The sequence below is a fragment of the Lagopus leucura genome, unplaced genomic scaffold, assembly GCF_019238085.1.
Source record: "Lagopus leucura isolate 7727_CA_CO unplaced genomic scaffold, USGS_WTPT01 Super-Scaffold_100008, whole genome shotgun sequence".
Classification (NCBI taxonomy): Eukaryota; Metazoa; Chordata; class Aves; order Galliformes; family Phasianidae; genus Lagopus; species Lagopus leucura.
Window position 1 is genome coordinate 33,336,792 of NW_024962265.1, and position 20,606 is coordinate 33,357,397.

The 20,606-nt window shown below is 41.9% G+C and overlaps 1 protein-coding gene across 1 annotated transcript in view; it reads left to right on the forward strand.

Annotated features, from left to right (window-relative positions):
- The first annotated feature begins 3,985 nt into the window (after positions 1-3,985).
- CAND1 (cullin associated and neddylation dissociated 1) overlaps positions 3,986-20,606 on the forward strand; it is a 28,619-nt gene continuing 11,998 nt past the window's right edge. The window contains exons 1-2 of the mRNA XM_042872534.1: positions 3,986-4,162; positions 7,714-7,857. Of these exons, the coding sequence (XP_042728468.1) occupies positions 4,095-4,162; positions 7,714-7,857 (212 nt within the window). The 5' untranslated portion in view covers positions 3,986-4,094. The remainder of the gene's footprint in view (positions 4,163-7,713; positions 7,858-20,606) is intronic.

Genomic DNA, 20,606 nt, shown 5'->3' on the forward strand with positions numbered 1-20,606 from the left:
CAAAGTCAGTCACCTATCTAAGTGATAAACCAGGACTGTAAGGTTCTCTGGCTCAAAATATCCGCTTATGCCAGTGAGCAGCTTTTGACTTGGAGCAGCAATTTTCCTTTTATTTCCCCAAAACCAGCTGTAAAAACTGATAACCAGCTTTAAATTTGTCATCCTAAAGGATTCCCTTTAAGCCTCGTGAAGCTATAGCTCTTTACATGCTGATATATCAACATGCAGCGCATTCCCGGTTTCCTCTCTCAATCATGGGCTCACAACCCCCTTGTGAAGTGAAAGAGCAAATTGGTGAGGGTTCAAATTCTGGTGCTGTGAATGCATCTCTAAACGAACACTGCTCTTCTCTCATCTTCAGCATTTAGGGAATATATTTGCAAGTATAAAGCAAGATAAATCCTTTCAGGTTCCAGCATTTAATTAAGCTTTCAGCTATCTTTGTGAATGAACCAAGAGCATCTAATATGCATGTCTACAGGGAACAGATCAGGAGTACCACTCCATCTGTGAAGCTGTTTGCTATCAGCTGGAAAAAAAATCTCTTCTCAATTAGCCTCTATCTGTGTCTAACTTCCTCTGGAACACTGCATCTACAATAACTGAATCCCCATTGTAATAAATGTACTTGAACAAAAAGATACTTTGACTTCCTCCATGATGGCCTGAATGGTAGTAATTTGAAACCAGGTTTAAAAAGCGGTACGCTAAGCTGGCTGAGGTACGTTCAGTGATTTTAAAATCTTTTTAAAAATGCACAGGATTGCAAAGCATCCTGGATGTGCTAGAGGCCATCAGTTATATTTACATCTTGTACAGCCGTGGCAAGAAAAAGTTCCTACTTTTAATATCATCCTTGGATATACAAATATTTTCCCATCTATGATTCTCTTTGAGAAGGAGGGAAACATGATTTTTATGCTATGAATTCATTTCTACCTTCTTCAAGTCCTTGAAGAACCTTTAAGGAAGAGATTTGTGCATGATGATGCCAAACCCCGACGTGAAAAAAGAGAAAAAAAAGGTTGAGAAAATAAAATAAGCAAGATAAAATACCCCTGGAAATGAGAAAATTGACAGGATTAGAATCTCTGGGATGGAAACTGGGGAATGCAACCTCACTTCAGACAAAACATGTATCAGTTGGAAGTATGAACCAGAATAGAATTGTTCTATATAACTGATTTTTTTTTTCTCTGCATGAATGACTTTATCATAAGTGAATGTTTGTAGAATTCCCAAAGTGAGAAGTAGTTTGGTTTAGTGTCTAATTTGAAACAGTAAGGATTTACAAAGTTAACTCCCAGCTTGAGTGCATCTGCTTCCAATGAACATTGGTAATGCTTTATTCTATAGCAGCGATTGATGTAAAGGACCTCTCCTATAACACAACATTTTCTATCATTAGGTTCATTTCACATGCTTGCCCAGTAAAATGCATCATGGTAACCATGTAGGCAGAGCATTTTTTAATAGATGATCTTTCACTGTCCCATAACCACCTGATCCTCACGTAGTACCAAAGTCATGAATGCAAACGGCCTATTTGAAAGGGCCACCTCTCCTTCTGAGAGATTCCCTTCATTTCTCCTTGAGAAATCCTCCTCCTCCCTCTGACCCCTGCCAATTCCCTTATCCCATCTTCAGATCCTACCCTCTGTGATGCCATTGATTAAACTCCACGCTGCCCACTTCATTCCTACCTGTCCCCCATTTTGCTGCACAGCACTGACCTGTCACCAAGCTGCATCTGGAGATGGAAACAGTACTTATTGAGCTCTCTTTCCAGCACAGCAATTAGCACCTGTATGCTCCCAAACAGTTGTTTGCACATGGTGACTGGATGACAGGCCACAACACAGCCACTTGTGATTTCTGTTCACAGAATCAGAGTTGCAGGGGTTGGAAGAGACCTCTGGAGATCACTGAGTTCAAACCCCTGCTAAAGCAGGTTCCCTACAGTAGATTGCTCAGGAAAGCATCCAGCCAGGTCTTGAATATCTTCAGAGGAGGAGAGTCCACAACCTTTCTGGGCAGACTGTTTCAGAGCTCTGTCACACTCACAGTAAAGAAGTTTGTCCTCATGTTTGTATTCTTGTGTTGCAGTTTTTGCCCATTACCCCTTGTTCTATCGCTGCACACCACTGAAAAGAGCCTGGCCCCATTCAATTGACTCTCACGCTTCAGCTGTTTATAAACAGTGGTGAGATCCTGTCTCAGCCTTCTCTTCTCAAGGATGACCAGCCCCAGGTTTCTCAGCCTTTCCTCTTCAGGGGAGATGTTCCAGGTCCAAACATCTTTGTGGCTTTTCACTGGACTCTCTCTAGAAGATTCCTGTCCTTTTTTGAACCAAGGAGCCCAGAACTGAACACAGTACTCCTCATGCAGCCTCCCCAGGGCAGAGTAGAGGGAGAGAATCACTTCCCTCGACCTGCTGGCCACGCTCTTTTTAATGCAGCCCAGGATATAGTTTTAAGTTGAGGAAGGGAAGATTTAGGTTGTATGTCAGGAGGAAGTTCTTTACAGAGAGAGTGGTGAGGTGCTGGTGCCGGCTGCTCAGAGAGGTTGTGGATGCTCCGTCCCTGGAGGTGTTCAAGGATGGATGGGGCCCTGGGCAGCCTGGTCTAGTATTAAATGTGGATGTTTGTGGCTCTGCATGTGGCAGGGGGGTTGGAGATTCATGATCCTTGAGGTCCCTTCCAACCCCGGCCATTCTGTGATTCTGTGATACCACTGGCCTTCCTGAGCACACTGCTGACTCAAAGCCAACTACTGTCCACCTGACCTCTAAAACTTTCTCCTCAGAGCTCCTGTTCACTTGGTAAAGAGCATAGGCCTTCCTCCTGCTGCTATGAAAGGCTGCCCAGAAAAACAATAAGACTGCCATGTACAGCAAGGAGGTAGGCCAAGCTAACTCTAAACAAGTGCACTTCTATGTAGTTGCTGGTATCAACACTTGAGCTATGCTGTGTGCCTGGAGGCTGCTGGGCACTGTGCTGCTCAACTCCACACAAGCCTAATGCAGCTCTCAGGAATGTGCACACGCTCAGCCCAGCTGGCTGCCACCTACTGCTGCTGCTGTTTGTCGGGATGGGTTTTTAAGCTGTGCCAACATATGTGTATGGGAACTGCTAAATCACTGCCTGAACCTCTGACTGATCACCTGAGGCGAGCAATGAGTCAGACACAGGAGCACAGGTGAAGGCAATTCACCTGTGTTGCGGAAGGGGTGGAGCCTGGCTCCATCTCTCCTAGACCCATTTAAGAGCTGACTAGCAGTGGGGGAGGATCTCTTCTGGAGATCTGCTCTGCTGGGGTTTCCTAAGCAAGCCCAAGATATGGGTGAGGTTCCTATCTTTTCTGTTTTCTGCTTTGGTGTAATAACTATGTAGGCAAGTTCTCTGCTATTCTATAACATCTGTATATTCACTGACTGTACAACATGTAAAAAAATCTCTTGGTGTGCTCTGCATCTCCCAGGGCTTTTAGAAGCACCTGTGTTTTGGAGTTGTTTTAAACAGGCAGGAAGGTGCCTTTCTTCACCAGGAACGCTGCATTTTCACATTGCCGCTGTTGGTTTCTGTCCGACGCCTTCAGACAGCTCAGCTCCTACAGACCACCACGGAAGCGGCAGTGCCACCAGAGTGGCGCTCTCGCGCCCCGGCCACCAACCGAAGCTCCGTCGTCCCACTAAACCACAAATCCCGACACGCACCGCCAACGGCTGAGGCGGCGGGCGCGGTGCACGCCGGGACTCGTAGTCCTTGGTGGCAGACTGGCTCGAGCTTCCCGCGCACGCTCCGCGCCACGTACGTCGCGGCGCCACCCGCCCGTGCGCGGAACCAATCGGCGACGCCGGCGGCGCGAGGGGCCCCCGGCGACCTTCGACCCCGCGCCGAGCGCGAGCGGCCGCCGCCCCGCCCGTCCGCCCCCGTGCAGCCGCAGCGCAGGAGGCGGCGGAGCCCGCCCGCCTCCCCCCCCCCCAGCCCCGCGCCGTCCCCAGCAGCGGGCGAAGTGGAGCCGGCCAGGCCGGCAGGACGCCGCCCTCTCCTCCTTCTCTCCTTCTCCTCCTCCCGCAGGCCGCCGGCGTCAACATGGCGAGCGCCTCGTACCACATCTCCAACCTGCTGGAGAAGATGACGTCCAGCGACAAGGACTTCAGGTGGGGCCCGCGCCGCCCCCAGGCCTCGGTGATGGCGAGGCCCGGCCCGTGCCCGCTTCGACACTGAAGAGCGGGGCCGAGCCCGCGGGCGGAGGCGGCGGCCCGCCGTGCGGAACGGGGCCGTCTGCCCCGTGCTGTGCTTGCGGCCGTGGGAGGCGCGGGGCCGGGCCGCGGGCGGCCTGCTTGGGCCGAGGGGCTGGGCCGGGTGAGTCAGGCCCGTCCCGGCCGCCGGGCGCGCGGCTCTTGCCGTTCCGCACGCACAGCCCGTCCAGGCCGGAGCTCGCCGTGCCCCGGGTGTCGCAGCTGTGGGCAGAGCGGCTCTGTGCCCCCCGCGTGGCTTGGTGCTGCCTCTGAGGCTGCGTGCGTTCCAAGGGAGAAGCCAGTGTAGTTCTGTGGGGACTGGCAGCTGTGTTTCTGAGCGGTGCTTCTTATTGAATCGCTTGGTTGCTGTGTAAGAACTGGAAAGATAAAAATGGAAAAAAAATCAGAAAATGAAATATAGTATTGCTATCGTAGGGGCTGGAAGGGACCTCGGGAGATCGCTCAGTAATAAGTTAAATATATATATATCTATTTGTGTGGTTCTAACAAAGCATTAGTTTAAAGAGAATTGCGTTTCTTCATCTGCATTGAGATGAGTCGCCAGAAATTCACATTTGAAGCTTTGGGCTGTTGAACAGAGTGCATCAGAACAGATACGTATGAAACACTCCTGGGTTTTACACCATTGCTGCATCTTTGCAGTGCTTAGGTTGGAGTTCAAGAGCTTGCTGACATCCAAATCAATCTCTTATTAGCATATTAAAGTCTAGCAGAAAACAGCTGATGGTTAAATAGCCATAGAAATGGATTTGGAATCGTTTTGCTTGCTTTTGACAGAGCTGTTGAAGCGCTGGGCACATTTGTGTATATTTTTTTCACGTCCACCTATTTGGAATGTTATGGTAGGATACCTGCAAAATTTAAATTGCGAACTTGCCAAGTTTTAATACTGAAGTTGGTTAATCTGAAGCACATAGTTCAGAATTGCCTGAGTTGTTTCATTACACTGAAAAACAGATATTTTTTTTTCTCTTCTGAGTATTACCAAATATTTTTTAGCTTGATTTTTGTTATCTTTTTGTGTGTGGTTAAGTGAACTTTGCGTTTTGCACTCATGGGAAGGGTATCTCAAGAAATGGTGTGATGTATTTGCTCCTGATTTTCAGTGAGTTTAAAACTTCTTGCATAAAATAAATGGGTAATACCTGTTTGATGCAGCTGTAGCAAGCACTTCTTTCCAAGTGATGCATCTCAACTACAGAACAAGTTTTAACTTTTGGAGATCATGTTTAATGGATTACCCATTTCAGGATCTTTGAACAACTGTGGAATTCTGAAATATTAAAAAAAAGTGACCAAAATTAGAATCCGAATTACAATCCATAAAAATGAATGCTGGTAGGCCTTTACAAACTGGCTGCGTTAGCATTACGTGGGGTTTTTATGAAAACTTTGTGATGTGTATTTGCATAATGGGTATAGTAGTTCTGAGTACCAGTATTTATAGATGTTTTTATTAGACCATGTGTATTTGAAGAGAGGTGGTATCGTTGTTATCAGCGAGCCGATGGCCAACAGTGCTTCAGTAGCTATCTCACTGTAAATTTGAATCCTCTAGTTTCTGGATAAACTAACTTTTCTGATGCAGTTGTTTGTGACATTTGTTGTCCAGCAACTGAAGTTCTAAATGGGCAGCAGTGGAAGGTGACAGTTTACTTTGGGGCTGTGGGAGGAGCGCTGTGCTCACAGAGGAAGAGTATGACTGTTCTGTGAAGGGGGGGGGGGGGGGGGTGGGAGCTACAGAGATGTTGCTGCTTTGCACCATGGGAACTTTGATGCATTCAAGGAGGAAGCAGTTGTGACCAAAGACCATATCTAAACTACTCAAAATCATGTTTCTAAATAGCAGCTACTTCGATTTAAAGTTGCTATTCCTGCCCATACCACTGTGGGGTTTAGTTATTTTGATTATTTTATTGTCTGCCAGGAAGATCCCTGTTGTGGTTTAGTGCAGAAATCTGATGAACTGATGATGTGTGATCTCTGCTGAGTCAAGGAAATTGTCACAAGTAGGGGGTGAGAGTTAACAAGGCTAGCAAATGGGGGCTATTGATCAAGGGCATGATAGGAGGCCATGAAGGTTTAAGAAAAGAAAGTAAAAGGAGCAGTAAGGTGGAGATGACTTTTTTAAAGTTCTGCTTGACTTTGTGGATGTCCTTATTCCCATCCTATTTGTCCGTTACATTTACTTTTCAAGTTGCCTTTTTCCTTGCTCTGCTTAAAGGCTGGTGCTGTTTACATCCATCATGCAAGCATCTGGTTCATGTCAGATTGTAGGCTTGCTTCAGTGGGATTCTTGGAGTGAATGGAAAATGAGTGAGGCCTTCACTTATCTTAGTGAGAAACATCTTAAGACTATTAGCCTGGAATGGCTGTTAAAAGACAAGAAGTTGGTCTGTTATGTGAAGGGAGGCATCTGGTGTTTGTGGTGCACGTTAAGATTATGAAGTCTTGGCTTTCATTTTCAATACAACAAGTATCAAGCAGGTCAAGCTGTAGAGATAACCTTCCAAGTATGACCTGAGCTGCAGTGATGTCTGCAGCTAATGTATCTCAAGCCCAAATGTCAGCCTTAACTGGATAATTGCAGACCGTTTTTTCTCTGGGCATTTGGATGGGGTTGGGATTGGTAGTGAAGCCCCTGGGAACTGTAATTGAGTAAAGCATCTCTATTACTTTGCTTGAGAAGAAAGGACACATGAAAGAGGAACAGATTGGAAAACAGACTTCAGAAAGAAAAGAAACAAGAGGCATGAAAGCAGTATTTTTGGAAAGTCATTTCTCAGTATGTTCTTCTGCTGGTCAGTGTGACAGCAGAATTTAATACCAAATTAGTTGGTATGAAAGCTGCTTCTGTTTGATTGATCTCTCAAGGATTAATCTGAGACTTCAGTGTTTCACCCTGGATTGAGGACTGGATAAACATCTTTGGCTATTGTCTGGATTATAAACAAACCAGTCTGGGCAGATGATGAAAAATGCATAAATCATAGTTTCACTTCTATTTCTCCATTAATGCCTGTGTTCTTTTTGTGAACATCTGGAAGAATGTATTGTTCTTCTTGTTTCAAAGTTCTTTTCAAATAACCTCAGAGCAGAGATGAGACTTTCTTACAAGGTTGGTGTAGCTAATGGAAGAACTATTTCAGATGGGGGAAAGTGTCAGCTTTGTTATGGGGATCATCTGAATCACTGTGTAAACTGTGGAGGTAAGATGCGTAGCTATCCTCATCAAGGAAAGGTGATGACCTAACTAAAGGTTGTGTTTTAAAATTGTATTTTCTTCCTATTTATTGTGTAAGTAGAAGAAATGCTGCTTGCAACACAAAGTAGATAACACTGTGTGGTTCATGTGATAACAAATGGTGGAAACTGAAAGTCTTGTCTTGTAGAGCACTGTGAGTAACCCATATTCTTTCAGCAATAATTATCTGACTGTCTTTTGTCAGGTTTATGGCTACTAATGACTTGATGACAGAACTACAGAAAGATTCTATCAAGCTGGATGATGACAGTGAAAGAAAGGTGGTGAAGATGATTTTGAAATTACTGGAAGATAAAAACGGTGAGGTGCAGAACTTAGCTGTTAAATGGTATGTATTCTTTTTCTATGGTATAAAGAATTGTCTGTTGACTGAAAAACAAAGGGTTAGTTTAAAAAAGGAAAAACAGAAAACAAAAAACTTAAAGGACTGCTGCTGTGCTGAATTAATTGAATTTATTTTTTTTTTTTCCACTGAGGAACCCTTTTAGGTTATCTGCCTTAGTTTTAGTTTCTTTTGTTGATACAGCAATGTAACACTTTGGATTTAAGGTGATAAATATGGTGTACAGTCATTGCTGATGGTATATGATTAAAATGCTTGTTCTCTGGTGATGACTCTTGAATTCTAAGTAGGTTTTATAAGATGATAGTTGGTGGGTAGTTGCTGCAATGATGTTTGACAGTGAGAAGGTAGATGATAGAATTGTTGTACTGGAGTGTTTTCAGGCAGAAACAAAAACATAAAGTAAATGCACAGTCTTGGTTGTCAAACATGGAACTTGCCTCTTCACTAACATTCAAGTGATCGTGTGGTTTTACATGCTTTGCAGGAACTGCAAATATTTTATGGGATTGTGGTGCAGTTACTTGCTTTTCAGAGGCTTCTGCAGCTTTGGTACCCTTTCTTCCTTCACTGAATTAACTTCACCTGTGGTGGCTTTTCTGGCTATTGTACCTCTCTGAACAGTTGCTACCTTTATTGTAGCTTTCCACACCCAATCTTTCTAACTTTTTGTGCCCTCAGGAGGGCATCTCTGAGAAGCTCCTTGGTACTCCTGACATTACTTCTTGCTCATGAACAACTTTTTTTCTTTAAATATTCCAACTGAGCTACTGAAAGTTTTACATTTCATGAGGCATGTAGTGAAGTAAATTCACTGTGGAGGAGCTTGGGACTGATTTGAAGAGGATTTTCATGTTGTGACTGGATCAGGTTGTTTCAGCTTTCTTTACAATTGATGCCATCAAACTAACAGAAACTAACAGAGCAGAAGATTAAGGACTGCTCATACATCTGCTTCTATACTTACAAGAAGTATTTACATCACCTTCTGAAATATTCTAAGAGATAACTAAAACCTTTCAGAGAGAAAGTAACACAAAATAATATGTTGCTCTTGCATTTGAACTTGTGGAACGTCAGAATCTCTTGTAGTACAGCTTACATTCTATGGCTTTGAAACAGAGTGCCTGTACTCAGGAGAGAGCAATGCATGAAAGACATTATGTAATTATGGAACTTGGCTAAGGCTTAGAATTGTCTTTTACTGAAGTAACATTTTGTGGTAAAACTTGTTGCAGCATACATGCAGTGCTCTTCTGGAATGCTCACTTGAAGTTACCTGAAGTTCAGATTAATGTGTGTGACGTGTATGTAACAGTCTGTAATGGCAAGGTTAGAACTTTGAAACTCCACTCCAAAGTAGCGTTTATTAAAACATTAAAGAAAGGCTGCAGAGGGAAGAAATTGAAAGGATAGATGATTGTCTGTGCATGTAGGTGTGCCCTATACTTCTCTTATTAAGTGTCTTCCATTTTTATTTTTTTTTTTTTAGAGTTCTCTTTGACTGAGAAAAACTTGGATTTAATTAAAATGAAAGAATCAATTTAATGTTTAGAATACTTCTAGTAAAAACAAAAAAAAAATCCACATCGTGTTAAAGAACAGCATTTAGCTTCTTGTGAGGGGGTAAGAAATGTGATAAAAGTTTTCAGAGAAATTGTGAGCCTTCATCTAAAATGTATACATTCTTGAACATATCAAGTTCTGTTTGGTCTGGTCCCAATCCCTTGCAGATATGCTTGAGGGACACTGTAGGTTGGAAGAACGCTGTAAAATGCCTTCTTTTCTTAAGGTAACTTAGACTCACAGTACTGTTTTACAACAGTTTTAAGCGAATTTAAGCTAATTTTGCTGTTGCTCTGATGTTCTCACCCTTGTTTCTTTTTTTTTTTTTTTTTTTTTTTTGCACTGTTGCATATCTGATTTTGTTGTAGACTGGTTTGGGGAGTTAGATTTCTTCTGGCTTAGCTCTTTCCTCCTATGATCAGATAAGCATTGGTAGCACAGCAGTGTAGTGAGGTTAAGGGATAGGAGAGGTTGAGGTGCAGTTAAGCTGTAGCTTTTTTAAGACATTTGGAGGTGATGCAGTGTCTTCCATCTGCTGCAGTACTGGATGGAAATGTGATTTGTTGAAAAGTTAAATTTGACCAGCATATTTTTCCCAACTTTGTGTGCTGTTTCTGTTCTTTACTTGTCAAGTATTTTCTGTCCCTTTCAGCTGAGGAAAGCATAAACTGTTTAGGTTACCTTATTAAATTAAATGCTCTGGTGCTCTTTAGAGACTATCAGCAGGAACTTTAATCAGGCTGATGCTTGATGACCCATTCAAGTATAGATTCCCTCTCAGAGGAGCGTCTTAAAGGTACATGGAAACTTAGTACCTCTAAATCTGTGTTTCAGACAGCCCTTTTCTTGAGGAAGAAAGATTCCCAATTTGTTAGGGGAGCTTCCTCTTCCAGCTGGGTCTGTGGAAACTCTGAATGGTAGTGGTATCGATTACTCCTAAAACAGGAAAGAATCTCTTGAAGGAGAATAGTTCTTTCAAGGTTTGTTTAACTGAGGTCACTGAAGAGAGCAGATTTAAAATTACTGAGAACAGCCTTAAAGCAATATTTGTTCTTAGGCAAGTGTAGTAACAAGTAAGTTTTGCCTTATCCACTGATCTCTTTCACATCTAGTTAGGAAGTGCACCACTTGTTAAAATGCTAATTAACTTTTTTCTCATCTCTTCCAAGCACATGCTGGTTTTGTTCTTGACCCTTTCAGTTTGTGCTGCTTTTGGATAGGATAAAGTATGTTTGCTTTTGGTTCGCACTTTGAGCTGATGCATACTTTGGATAGCAACCTTGCAAGACAGTTGTGCTGTTCACCTCTGAATAAAAAGGGAAGTCAATCAACTGAGTTTAGTACTCTTGTAGTAAAAGTCAATCAGTAGAAGAGAAAGGGTTGTACTCATCAAACTCCTGTTGTTCCAGACACTGGATGCAAACTAGGTCAGGTGTTTAGTTGGTTTTGTTTTTGTTTTTTTTACCTTGGCTGTCCCTGTCAGTTTTACTCTGAAGGAGGTTTTTGCTCTATCTGATAATCATAGATTATCATACCAATATAGAAAACACTTTTGGACACTCTTGCAGCATTCACATTTGAAGGCTATTCATGTAGTCCGGAATGGTATCCTGTGTACCTTTTGGTGGCAGTAGCTATACTGCCTGTAGTTCTATCTAAGATTACATGCATCTGAATTAGACAAGCAGAATGGTGTGCCTAAGCATAAGATGTTTGTGCTTCACTGTTAGTAATGTTCTGATAGCCCAAATTGCCACTGATGAGTTCATATGTTCAGTGCTTCAGTTTTAGGATGAACTGCTGCTCATTCTAAGCAGTTGTTTATGATGTGATGCTCTGCTGTTGAAAACAGTTCTGACAAATTTGTATTATTTCATACATGAAACTTAAAATAAATAACCATTCATATGCATATATATCTATCTCAAAATACAAATAAAAACAAGGCATTGAAATAATTATTTTGAGTGATTCCTCTTGCCTCCTTGTAGTTTGACTGCATTTATCAATGTGACTTCTCTGGGCAGCAGTTCAGTATAGGGAACCCTGCTTGAAGCTGTGAGTGTGAGTCATTAATGTGAACAGGATGATGCACATATGCTGTGTGGCTGATCTGGTTCAGCAGCTTTTGAAGTGTTTTGTATGTGCAGTAATACACTGTTATACATCATGCTATATTGGTAATTCGAGTCAAATATATTTTTCCATTTGTGTTTTTTTTTTCTTCTTTTCCTTGTGTGTTTATTTAGCAACTAAAATGCTGATTTCATACTGTAGTTGGTTATGAGATGATGTCTGTAATAAAGAGGATACTCTATGGACAACTGTATTTTCAAATGTATTCTACTTAAAGGTCACACTGTCACAGTTGCTGCTGCATAAATAGGAATGAAGATGCTGACTCAAAGTGTACTTAAACACTTTCTAGTAACTAATTCCAAACATTTGGATGAATGGCTTATATCACATCAGTGATTCATCATCTTTAAACATTAGCAAATAAGCATTTGTTGTGCACAGAACCACACAGAATGGTTGAGATTGGCAAGGTGCTCTAGAACCATCTGGTTCAGTCTCTGCTTAAAGCAGGGTCACCCAGAGCAGGCTGCCCCGGCCCGTGTCCAGGCAGTTTTTGATCTTCAAGGGGGAAACCCCACAGCCTCTCTGGACAGCCTGTGCCAGTGTTCACTTACTTACAGAAGTGCTTCTGGCTTTTAGAGAGAGCTTTCAGAGAGAGCCTCCTATGTTTGTGCCTATTGTCTTAGCAGTGGGCACTACTCCTATAAGATACTTACATCCATTGATGTTTAGCCTGGTCTTCTCCAAGCTAAACAGTCCTTTCTCTCTTATCCTTCATAAGAGAGCTGTTCCAGTCCCCAAATTACCCTCATAGTTCTCTACTGGCCTCACTGCAAGAGCTTTCATGTCTTTTGTACCATGGAGCCCTGATAGGACACAATATTCTAGATACAGCCTTGCCAGGACATAGTGAAGAGGGAAGATAACCTCCCTTAACTTGCTGGCAATACTATTCCTAATGCATCCCAGGATATCATTGGCTTTCTTAGCTACAAAGGCACACTGCTGGCTCATGGTTAATTTGTTGTCCACAGGACCCCTAGGTCCTTCTCCATAGGCCTGCATGCCAGCAGGTCAGCCCCCCATCCTGTTATGGGGCATGGACTTGGTCCTACCTAAATGATGGACCCTGTACATGCCTTTGAATTCCATGAGGTTCCTCCTCTCTTGACTGTGGAGATCACTCTAAATGGCTGTGTAGCCTTGTGGATTATCAGCCACTCCTCTCAGTTTTGTATCAGCAAGCTTAGTGAGAGTGCACTCACTCTTCCTCTTTGTCCAGGTCATTGCTGAATAAATTGAACCAGATCAGACCCAGTACTGACCCCTGGGGGGCACTGCTAACTAGGGATCTGCAGCTGGTGTGCCACTGATCACAACCCTCTGAGCTTTGCCAATCAGGCTCTTCAGGCTCAAATCTACCATGCTGCCCACTCATTGAGCCCACGCTTCCAACAAGGCAACAGTACTGAAAGCCTTGCTGAAGTCAGCATAGACAACATATACTGCTCCCTCCTTATCTGCCTACCCTGTCATTCCGTCCTAGGAGGCTACCACACTGTTTCAGTGTGACTCTTCATAGTGTATGTATCCTGATTACTCCTGATGACTTTTTTTTTTTAAACTCATTAGTGTTATACTGATCTTGAGCTTGGAGGAAGTAATGCTTGATTGCTGACTAGATCTCTAAAACTCCTTTACCTTCCATAGCCTTCACCTGTGGCATTCCTTCAAGTAGGTCCCAGGAGAGGCTAAACTTAGCCCTCCTCTAGAGTTGCAGTCCTGCTTCCTCATTTCCTCTGTGCAAGATCCTGAACTCCACTATCTCGTGTCCACTATGCTATACTTTTCTTAACTGATGATCTAGTGGATCTAATTGACCAGCTTTTACTCTGATTATTTTAGTTTAAATTCCAGCTAAATTCCGATTAATTTAGTTTAAATTATTTTATTTTAGTGCAAATTCCATTTACAAAATAAACATACTTAAGATTTTATTAGTTGCTCAATAGTTTAAAAAAAACATCCTTATAATAATTTTTAGGTATTTTCACTTATGGAGCAACTGTTTTTGATGGAGGTGGTCTGTCAAAATCATTGCTGTATAAAGGGCAGTGCCAGCTGCAGATGTTTAGGATGTTGTGGCAACAGCTCAGCACCAAGCAGCCATTCACTTTTTCCTACTGCTGTGGGTTGGGGGAGAGAATTGGAAAAAGGTAAAACTTGTGGGTTGATATGAAGACAGCGTAATAGGATGTAAAAGGAGGAGAATATAGCAACAATGATAATAATAAAAGTATATACAAAACAGGTGGTACGCAGAGCAATTGCTCACTATCCACTGACTGATGGTTAGACAGTCCTTGAGTTGTGGCTGCCCCTGTCCCAGCCAACTCTTTTACTGTTCAGCATGATGCCATGTAGTATGGGACAGCCCTTTGGCCCTCCTGATTCTGTCCCATCTCAGCTGCTTGTGCACCCCCAGCTTCCTTGCTGTCACCAGCAGAAGCTGAGATGTTCTTGACTCTATGTAAGCACTGCTCAGTGACAACTAAAGCATCAGTGTGCTATCAACATTATTCTTCTCCTAAATCCAAAACACAGTGCTGTGTTAAGTACGAGGAAGAAAATAATCCCAACTGAAACCAGGACAGATGTAGAAGATGTATTTTAAGAGAGCTACACAAGTCATTGCAAAAGCAGAAGATAGGATCTTAGAGATGATGTTGCTACTTGGAATCTCACTAACCAGGTTACTTTTATTGGAGAGTGAGTTTGCTGACTTCCTGGATTGCTACTCTGAAATCTAGCTGTATTTTTGAAAGATTGCTGTTGTTCAGTTTTAACTGAATGTATTTCCGTAACTGTACATCTGCTTGTTTATGCTTACTAGTCTTCAATTTACAGTACTTCTGTTGGAGCATGAAGCATTATGGATGTGAAATACTTTCTACAGGTTCTGCAGTGACACTTTTCTGGACTGTAGCATTTTGACTGAAATGGCAGAGTTCCCACTTTCCAGACTACTGTGGACAGTTATCATACCTTGGAATTATGATTGTTGGTGTTTTAGATGATTTTTACTTGGGTTGCCTGCAAAACAATTTACTCTGCAGCAAGTGCAGGATAGGGAATTGATGCCATTAGTAGCTGCTGACTAACAGTGGTGTGTATTTGAAGATAAACTAGTGATGCACTGGTAAAACGTTGAGGGGAAAGCCTGGCGGAAGACTACGATCAGCTTGTGAAGAAACTTGTGATCTTTTTGAGCAACTGGAGAAAATGATTGAGCTTTTAGGAATGCAGTCAGGGATGGCTTGGTGCGTTTGTGAGAGAGAAAATTCTTGGTGGTAATCTGTGTCTTGGCAGATAGTCATGTGCAAGCTCACCAGGAGCCCATCTGTTAGGGGAAAATGGCCATTGCTGCTATCAGCGTCCAAAAATTATTTTAATAAAACTGTATTCTTCAGTTAACTTGATTGAAACAGTAATGTGCTAAGATTGTAGGTATAGTCTTGTAAATCCTTGCTGTCCAGGATTTAGTAACTGTGGAGATGGTTAGGTGGAATCTGAAGATGTCTATACAATCCCTTTGTCCTAAATTAAAGGGCAGTGCCAGAGAAGGGCCTGAGTTTAACTTCCCAGCAAAGGGTGAGGAGTAAGCTGCAGTCTTCCTGAATTTATGGCACTGGGTTGATTGTTGTCTGTGGTCTGATCAGAGGAGTTGACCTCAACGTCAAATTTGTCAAGATTGATGCTGTAATAAAGCTGGAATTGGTCAAATGTAATATTTCAGTGCATGCTTTTGGTAAATATGTTTCACCTTTTCTGCCTTCTTTTTTTTTTTTTTATAATAAATAATCCCCAAATTGTCCTTATTTTGAGCAGGTTTTATAACCCAAGTAATGTGGTAGTGGTAGAGAGAAAGAAACCAGGCAGGTTACAGTTTGTGAAGGCTGGTGTGTAGAGGAGTAGGTGTGATTATCTCTGCAACGGGGAATTGCGTGTTCCAGGCTTATTAGAGTAGGTGCTGTGCCTCAAGCACAAATGCTCTGTTGAGGTCATGGGTGTGAGGCCTTGTGAGTGCAGCTGCTGGAAGAGAAGCTGATAGGTTTGTCTATGATTGACCACTAGTGTCAAGATGTTAATCTGTCATTGCTGTTACATAGTAAGTTACACATGGTGCTTCAATGCACATATTTGGTTCTTGTGATAGATATCTCTGTTTGCACTTGCTTGCTGCCTTTGGCTTCTGTTGAACATTTTTGATGACAGTTAAGTCTTGTTACTGTGATTATTTTTTTTTGATGTGAGAAAGAAGGGAAGCAACATTGGGGCACATACAGCAGGGTTGGGGAAGGAAGATTTTTATTTTTGTCTTCACATACAGAGAGGCACGTCTGCTAGTTGTCACCGAATGAAAACTATAGGTCTCAGTCCTTTGAGTTCAGCTGGAATCCCTGGCTTGCAGTCTTCTGAGTTTGAATTCCAACTGCAGAGTAGCAGCTTAGCTTGAGCTGTTGAAGCACTATCTTATTTTGGGAATGGAGAAAATAGGTGATCAGGTGGAACTGTGGTTTTAAAGATCTAAGTCATCCTGTGGTTTGAGCTGTATGTGGAGAGAGAAGTATGAAAAGTGTAAGGGAAGTTGGAATGTGTTTGGAAGCCATTGCTGCAAAAGGCATGAAAACCATGGTGTTCTGAGATGGGGTAGAAGTTAGAGTTTCACAGGAGCTTGAAGCATGTGAGTTTCTCTTTACCCTATGGGTACTTCTAAGCTGTTTGACCAGATCATTCTTTTTGCCCCATGTACAGTCAAAAGGACAGCAGCCCCACCCATTAGTGGGAGCCAGTAAAATATGCAGTTCCAAAATGAGCAAATTCACTGTCCTGTTTGACTGTGTGCTCAGAAGTGAATTCAGTGTGGTGCCCAGTGGCATTTCATAACGGTGAGAAAATCCAAAGCGCATACAGGTCAGCAAGTAAAATTAATAGCAGGGGGCAGTTCCTTGTTGACAGCACTTAAGAGTTAAGCTGCACATCCTCAAATCTCTACTACTAAAAAAACACAGAAATAAGGGTGGTTGTTTTTTCCGCCCCCCCCAGTAGTACCAAAGAGGTGATGAAAGCTTGGGGTTGTATTACTCTCATTCTTAGCAAATACAGTCTTGAGCTCCTAAACTAACATTATTTAGTGCGTGTGTGGTGAATGCTGTTGCCTCAAGCCTTTCCTTCTGAATGGTGATGAGTGACCCACAAGTTTCCCTACAACTGCCTTCCTCACAGTTTTATTAGCTAGTGGTGAACTGAGAATCCAGCTATGTTCCTGGGGAGCTGGATTTGAACTCCAATAAAACAAGGAAGACAGCTTTGCTTGTCAGCTTGCACACTGTTTGCTTGTCTCTCAATACATGTGAAGTAAGGAACTTTCTGCTTTAGACTGTGAAGACTTGAGGGTGATTCTTCTGTCTTAACATATTTGTGGATTTTTGTAATACAGTAGTGTGGGAGTTAGTTGATATAGTTACTTAGCTTGAGTGGCAGAACTTGATTTAGGTTTTTGACTATCTGCTTTCAGAATAATGGCCTTTATTAAGAGATTAGTATCATGCTAGCTTGGACAGAACTTCTGCTTGCCTGTTGATTTTTTTTTTTTTTATTTCTTTTCTGGTTTTGTGCAGCTGATTTAGTGCCAGTGCTTCCTTTTTTTTTAATGTGAAACTTGCTCTTTTAATTCAGAATCACTCTCAGAAACTCAGGAAATAAAACCAAAGCTTTTCTTTTTTCCCTCCTGTAATTGCTGAAAGGAAATACTTTGCATCCAGATAGCTTCTTTCCAGTACTGTGGTACAGTTATGATAGAACATATCACATATCTTCACTTCTCTGGAACTGTGTAACTGTTTGTTAATCAGGGTTTAGCTCTGCACCATCATCTAATAATTCCCTTATTATATTCTATGATCAATTGTATGAAGTTTGAAGTTATCCCACCTTTTTCCCACCTCTTTTCCAGTATCTTGAACTTGTTCTATTTTTTTTCCAGTTTAACCTTTCAAAGCATTTTACAAAAGCAAAACAAAAGATCTACCCTTGTTTATCAGACTGACTTGTGACCAAGCTGTTTTGAAAGTGTGGTAATTGCTATTTGTTTCCAAATAGTGAACGCTGAATTGTAAATTCATACACTACAACTTTATCACTGTTTTTTAATCAACTTGGCAAGACAGTCCACCTTTCTACAAGATACTCCTTTTAAGGCTAACAAGGAATTAAACTTGACAGATACTTCTAGTTGAATGTTGTTCTGGTGTTAAATATGTTAATCTATTTTACAAGTAGATGGCAAAATAATGTGTAAAACTTCTCCAAACTTCCAGTATTTCAGTGATGTTATGGCCCTAAATGTCTGCAGTCTCAAAGATCTCATGTACTTTATAAATACTGGGATAGATTTGAAGACTTTAATCTTTGCTTTCTTATGTTTAATATTATTTTGATAACAAGATCATTCAGTTTTCTTGTTTAATTTCAGCTCTCCAAAGCTGGAGTTTACTATAACCTGGCAGAGATCATGTTGGTCTCTGTTAACTTTGCTAGAATAAAGCCTTAATGAAAAGCAGGCATACGCAGTATAAAAATTCAGTGTAGAAGAAATTTAGTTTACATGGAGGCATCCCATTCTAATGTTCTCCTAACATGATGAGTTTGCAGTTGGCTTTAATATGCTCCTTCTTTTCTGCATTTGTTCATGCCCTTATTTCCATATATTTCTGGTTTGTAAGGTGGTTGTCTCTGTACATTGTACACATTGTTGAAGGACAGATAAATTTTTCTCCGCCCTTGTAAGCTGCAGAAACATGGATGGTTTCTGATCTGTAGGGCTTGGCTCTATCTGGAGGTTGCTCTGGCTCTTGAAGTCGCTCACCTGCTGTCCTGGCAGCATAGGAGAGAACAGACCAGAGAGAACCATCATGGAATCATAGGACAGCTCAGGTTAGAAAAGACCTTAAAAATCATCAAGTCCAACGCAACCCAACCATACTACCCTAGCTCTAACAACCCTCTGGTGCTCTGTGTCTGAGCACCACATCCAAATGGTTTTGTTGTTTTGTTTTTTTTTTTCCCCCGCAGGCTCACTTGGACCTGTGGGCCTCAAGTTGCGCCCTCACTTTCACAAAAAAAAAGGTCATAGCACCAGAGTTTAAGCTTTTGAAAAATTATTCCTAAAAAATAACAGTGTTGCACGTCTTGCCACTTTTTGAAATCATAACCAGTGTAGGTGAGCCCATCATATCAAAACACAGCTTTTACTATTGGTCAGTGTTTGCACTGAGAGAGAGGGTATATAGAATGTCATGAAGGCTTTCTCTGCTTTCTTCTGAGTTGAATTTGATGGTGATGTGTATAACTTGAAGTGTGTGCCACAGGTGGAAAAGCATTGGGATGGTGTCACAAATTGAACTATAGGATTTCTTTGGTGAGACATCTGGATCAGTAGTAAAACATAACTAGGGGAATGTCTGCACATAAGATCAAGGCAGTGCTATCCATTAGCCCTTCTGTTTTTATGGAAGAAAAAATTGTTTTCTGGAGATACATCTGTGTTTCTGTTAATTCTACAGTTACACAATTCCTGTTTCCTGTAGCTGGTCCTTGCTACTACTGACTCCATTTTTGCCTCAGGCCATTGCTTGTGCTCCTGTGTGACTTGCATGCAGCTTCTTGTTTGGCTGCTATTCCTTCTTGTAGGTTCAGTGCCAAACCAAAGCCTCTACAAACTCAGTAACAGTAGCTTCATGTTGCATCTCACCTTTTGAGATTCTTACTATGAACAGGAGGAAGTCCATCTGTTTACCAGAGTGGATAGTGATAGTGAAGGGGGAGTGGTTTTAAACTAAAATGGGAGATTTAGGTTAGATATTCATATCATATATCATATAGATATTTAAGAGGAAGTTTTTTCACACAGAGGGTGGTGATGCACTGGAACAGGTTTCCCAAGGAGGCTGTGGATGCCCCATTCCTGGAGGCATTCAAGGCCAGGCTGGATGTGGCTCTGGGCAGCCTGGTCTGCTGGTTGGTGACCTGCACATGGCAGGGGTTGAAACCAGGTGATCATTGTGGTCCTTTTCAACCCAGGCCAGTCTATGGTTCCAGTGTTGACATCACACCAGTAAGCATGATTTGATAGGGTAATAATGTTACAGATGTCACCGCAGAGAAAATAGCTGTCGATCAAAATGCAGAAGCTTGTAAAATTAGGGAGGTATGTCTTTCAGAGCAGTTACTGTCTGTCTGGGTTAACTGCTGTGTTTTTGATGAACGCGCGGTTTTTTGATTGCGTAGCTTACAATGCTAATTTTCCAGAATTTCTGAGATTTCCCATTTCTGAGGTGGTTTTTCTGAAGGCAGGTGTTGTAAAAAAAGAAAGAAAAGTTAGAACTAAGTAAGCAAGTCTCGAGTGAAAGGGGGAGAGGGGCAGTGAGGAAACTTAAGTTCTCATGCTTCTTTTTGAATGTTAACAGCTGAATGGAATTTTAAAGTAACTTATTTTTGCAAGGTGGTCTTTCTTGTTTTGCTGGTAAAGCTTTGGTGATTGTGGGTGAGTGCTTACAGTACCAGTTTTGCAGTGTAGAAACAATTGTATTGTGGTTCTTGATTCTAGTTTTGATTACTTATGAAATATGCTGTGTACTAAAATAAGGTCTTTTTTTTTTTTAACTACCCCTCTTGCTTCACAACAAATAGATTTAATTGTACCCTGTAGTGTTTAGTGATCAAACCCAGTAAGAAAATGTGTTAGCACAGCAAGATCATGGGAATGTTTTCAGTATTGGTGCAAAATGAGGAAAAATGGATGGAGGCCTCCAAGCCACTGTGAGTCATGTACTCTGTGACATTTTATAGATCTCCTCTGTGTAATGGCACAGCATTGGGTTTGTGGGAGAGAAGGTGTGTGTACTTTTCTACACAGCTCAATAAAACCACAGTCCTGCTCATGTGTCTTTCCTAGAGCCTCAAGAAGGAAGTGGAAGAATTGCTTGCTAGTGTTAGAAGGAAATAGAGACAGAATAAGGCATTGTGAT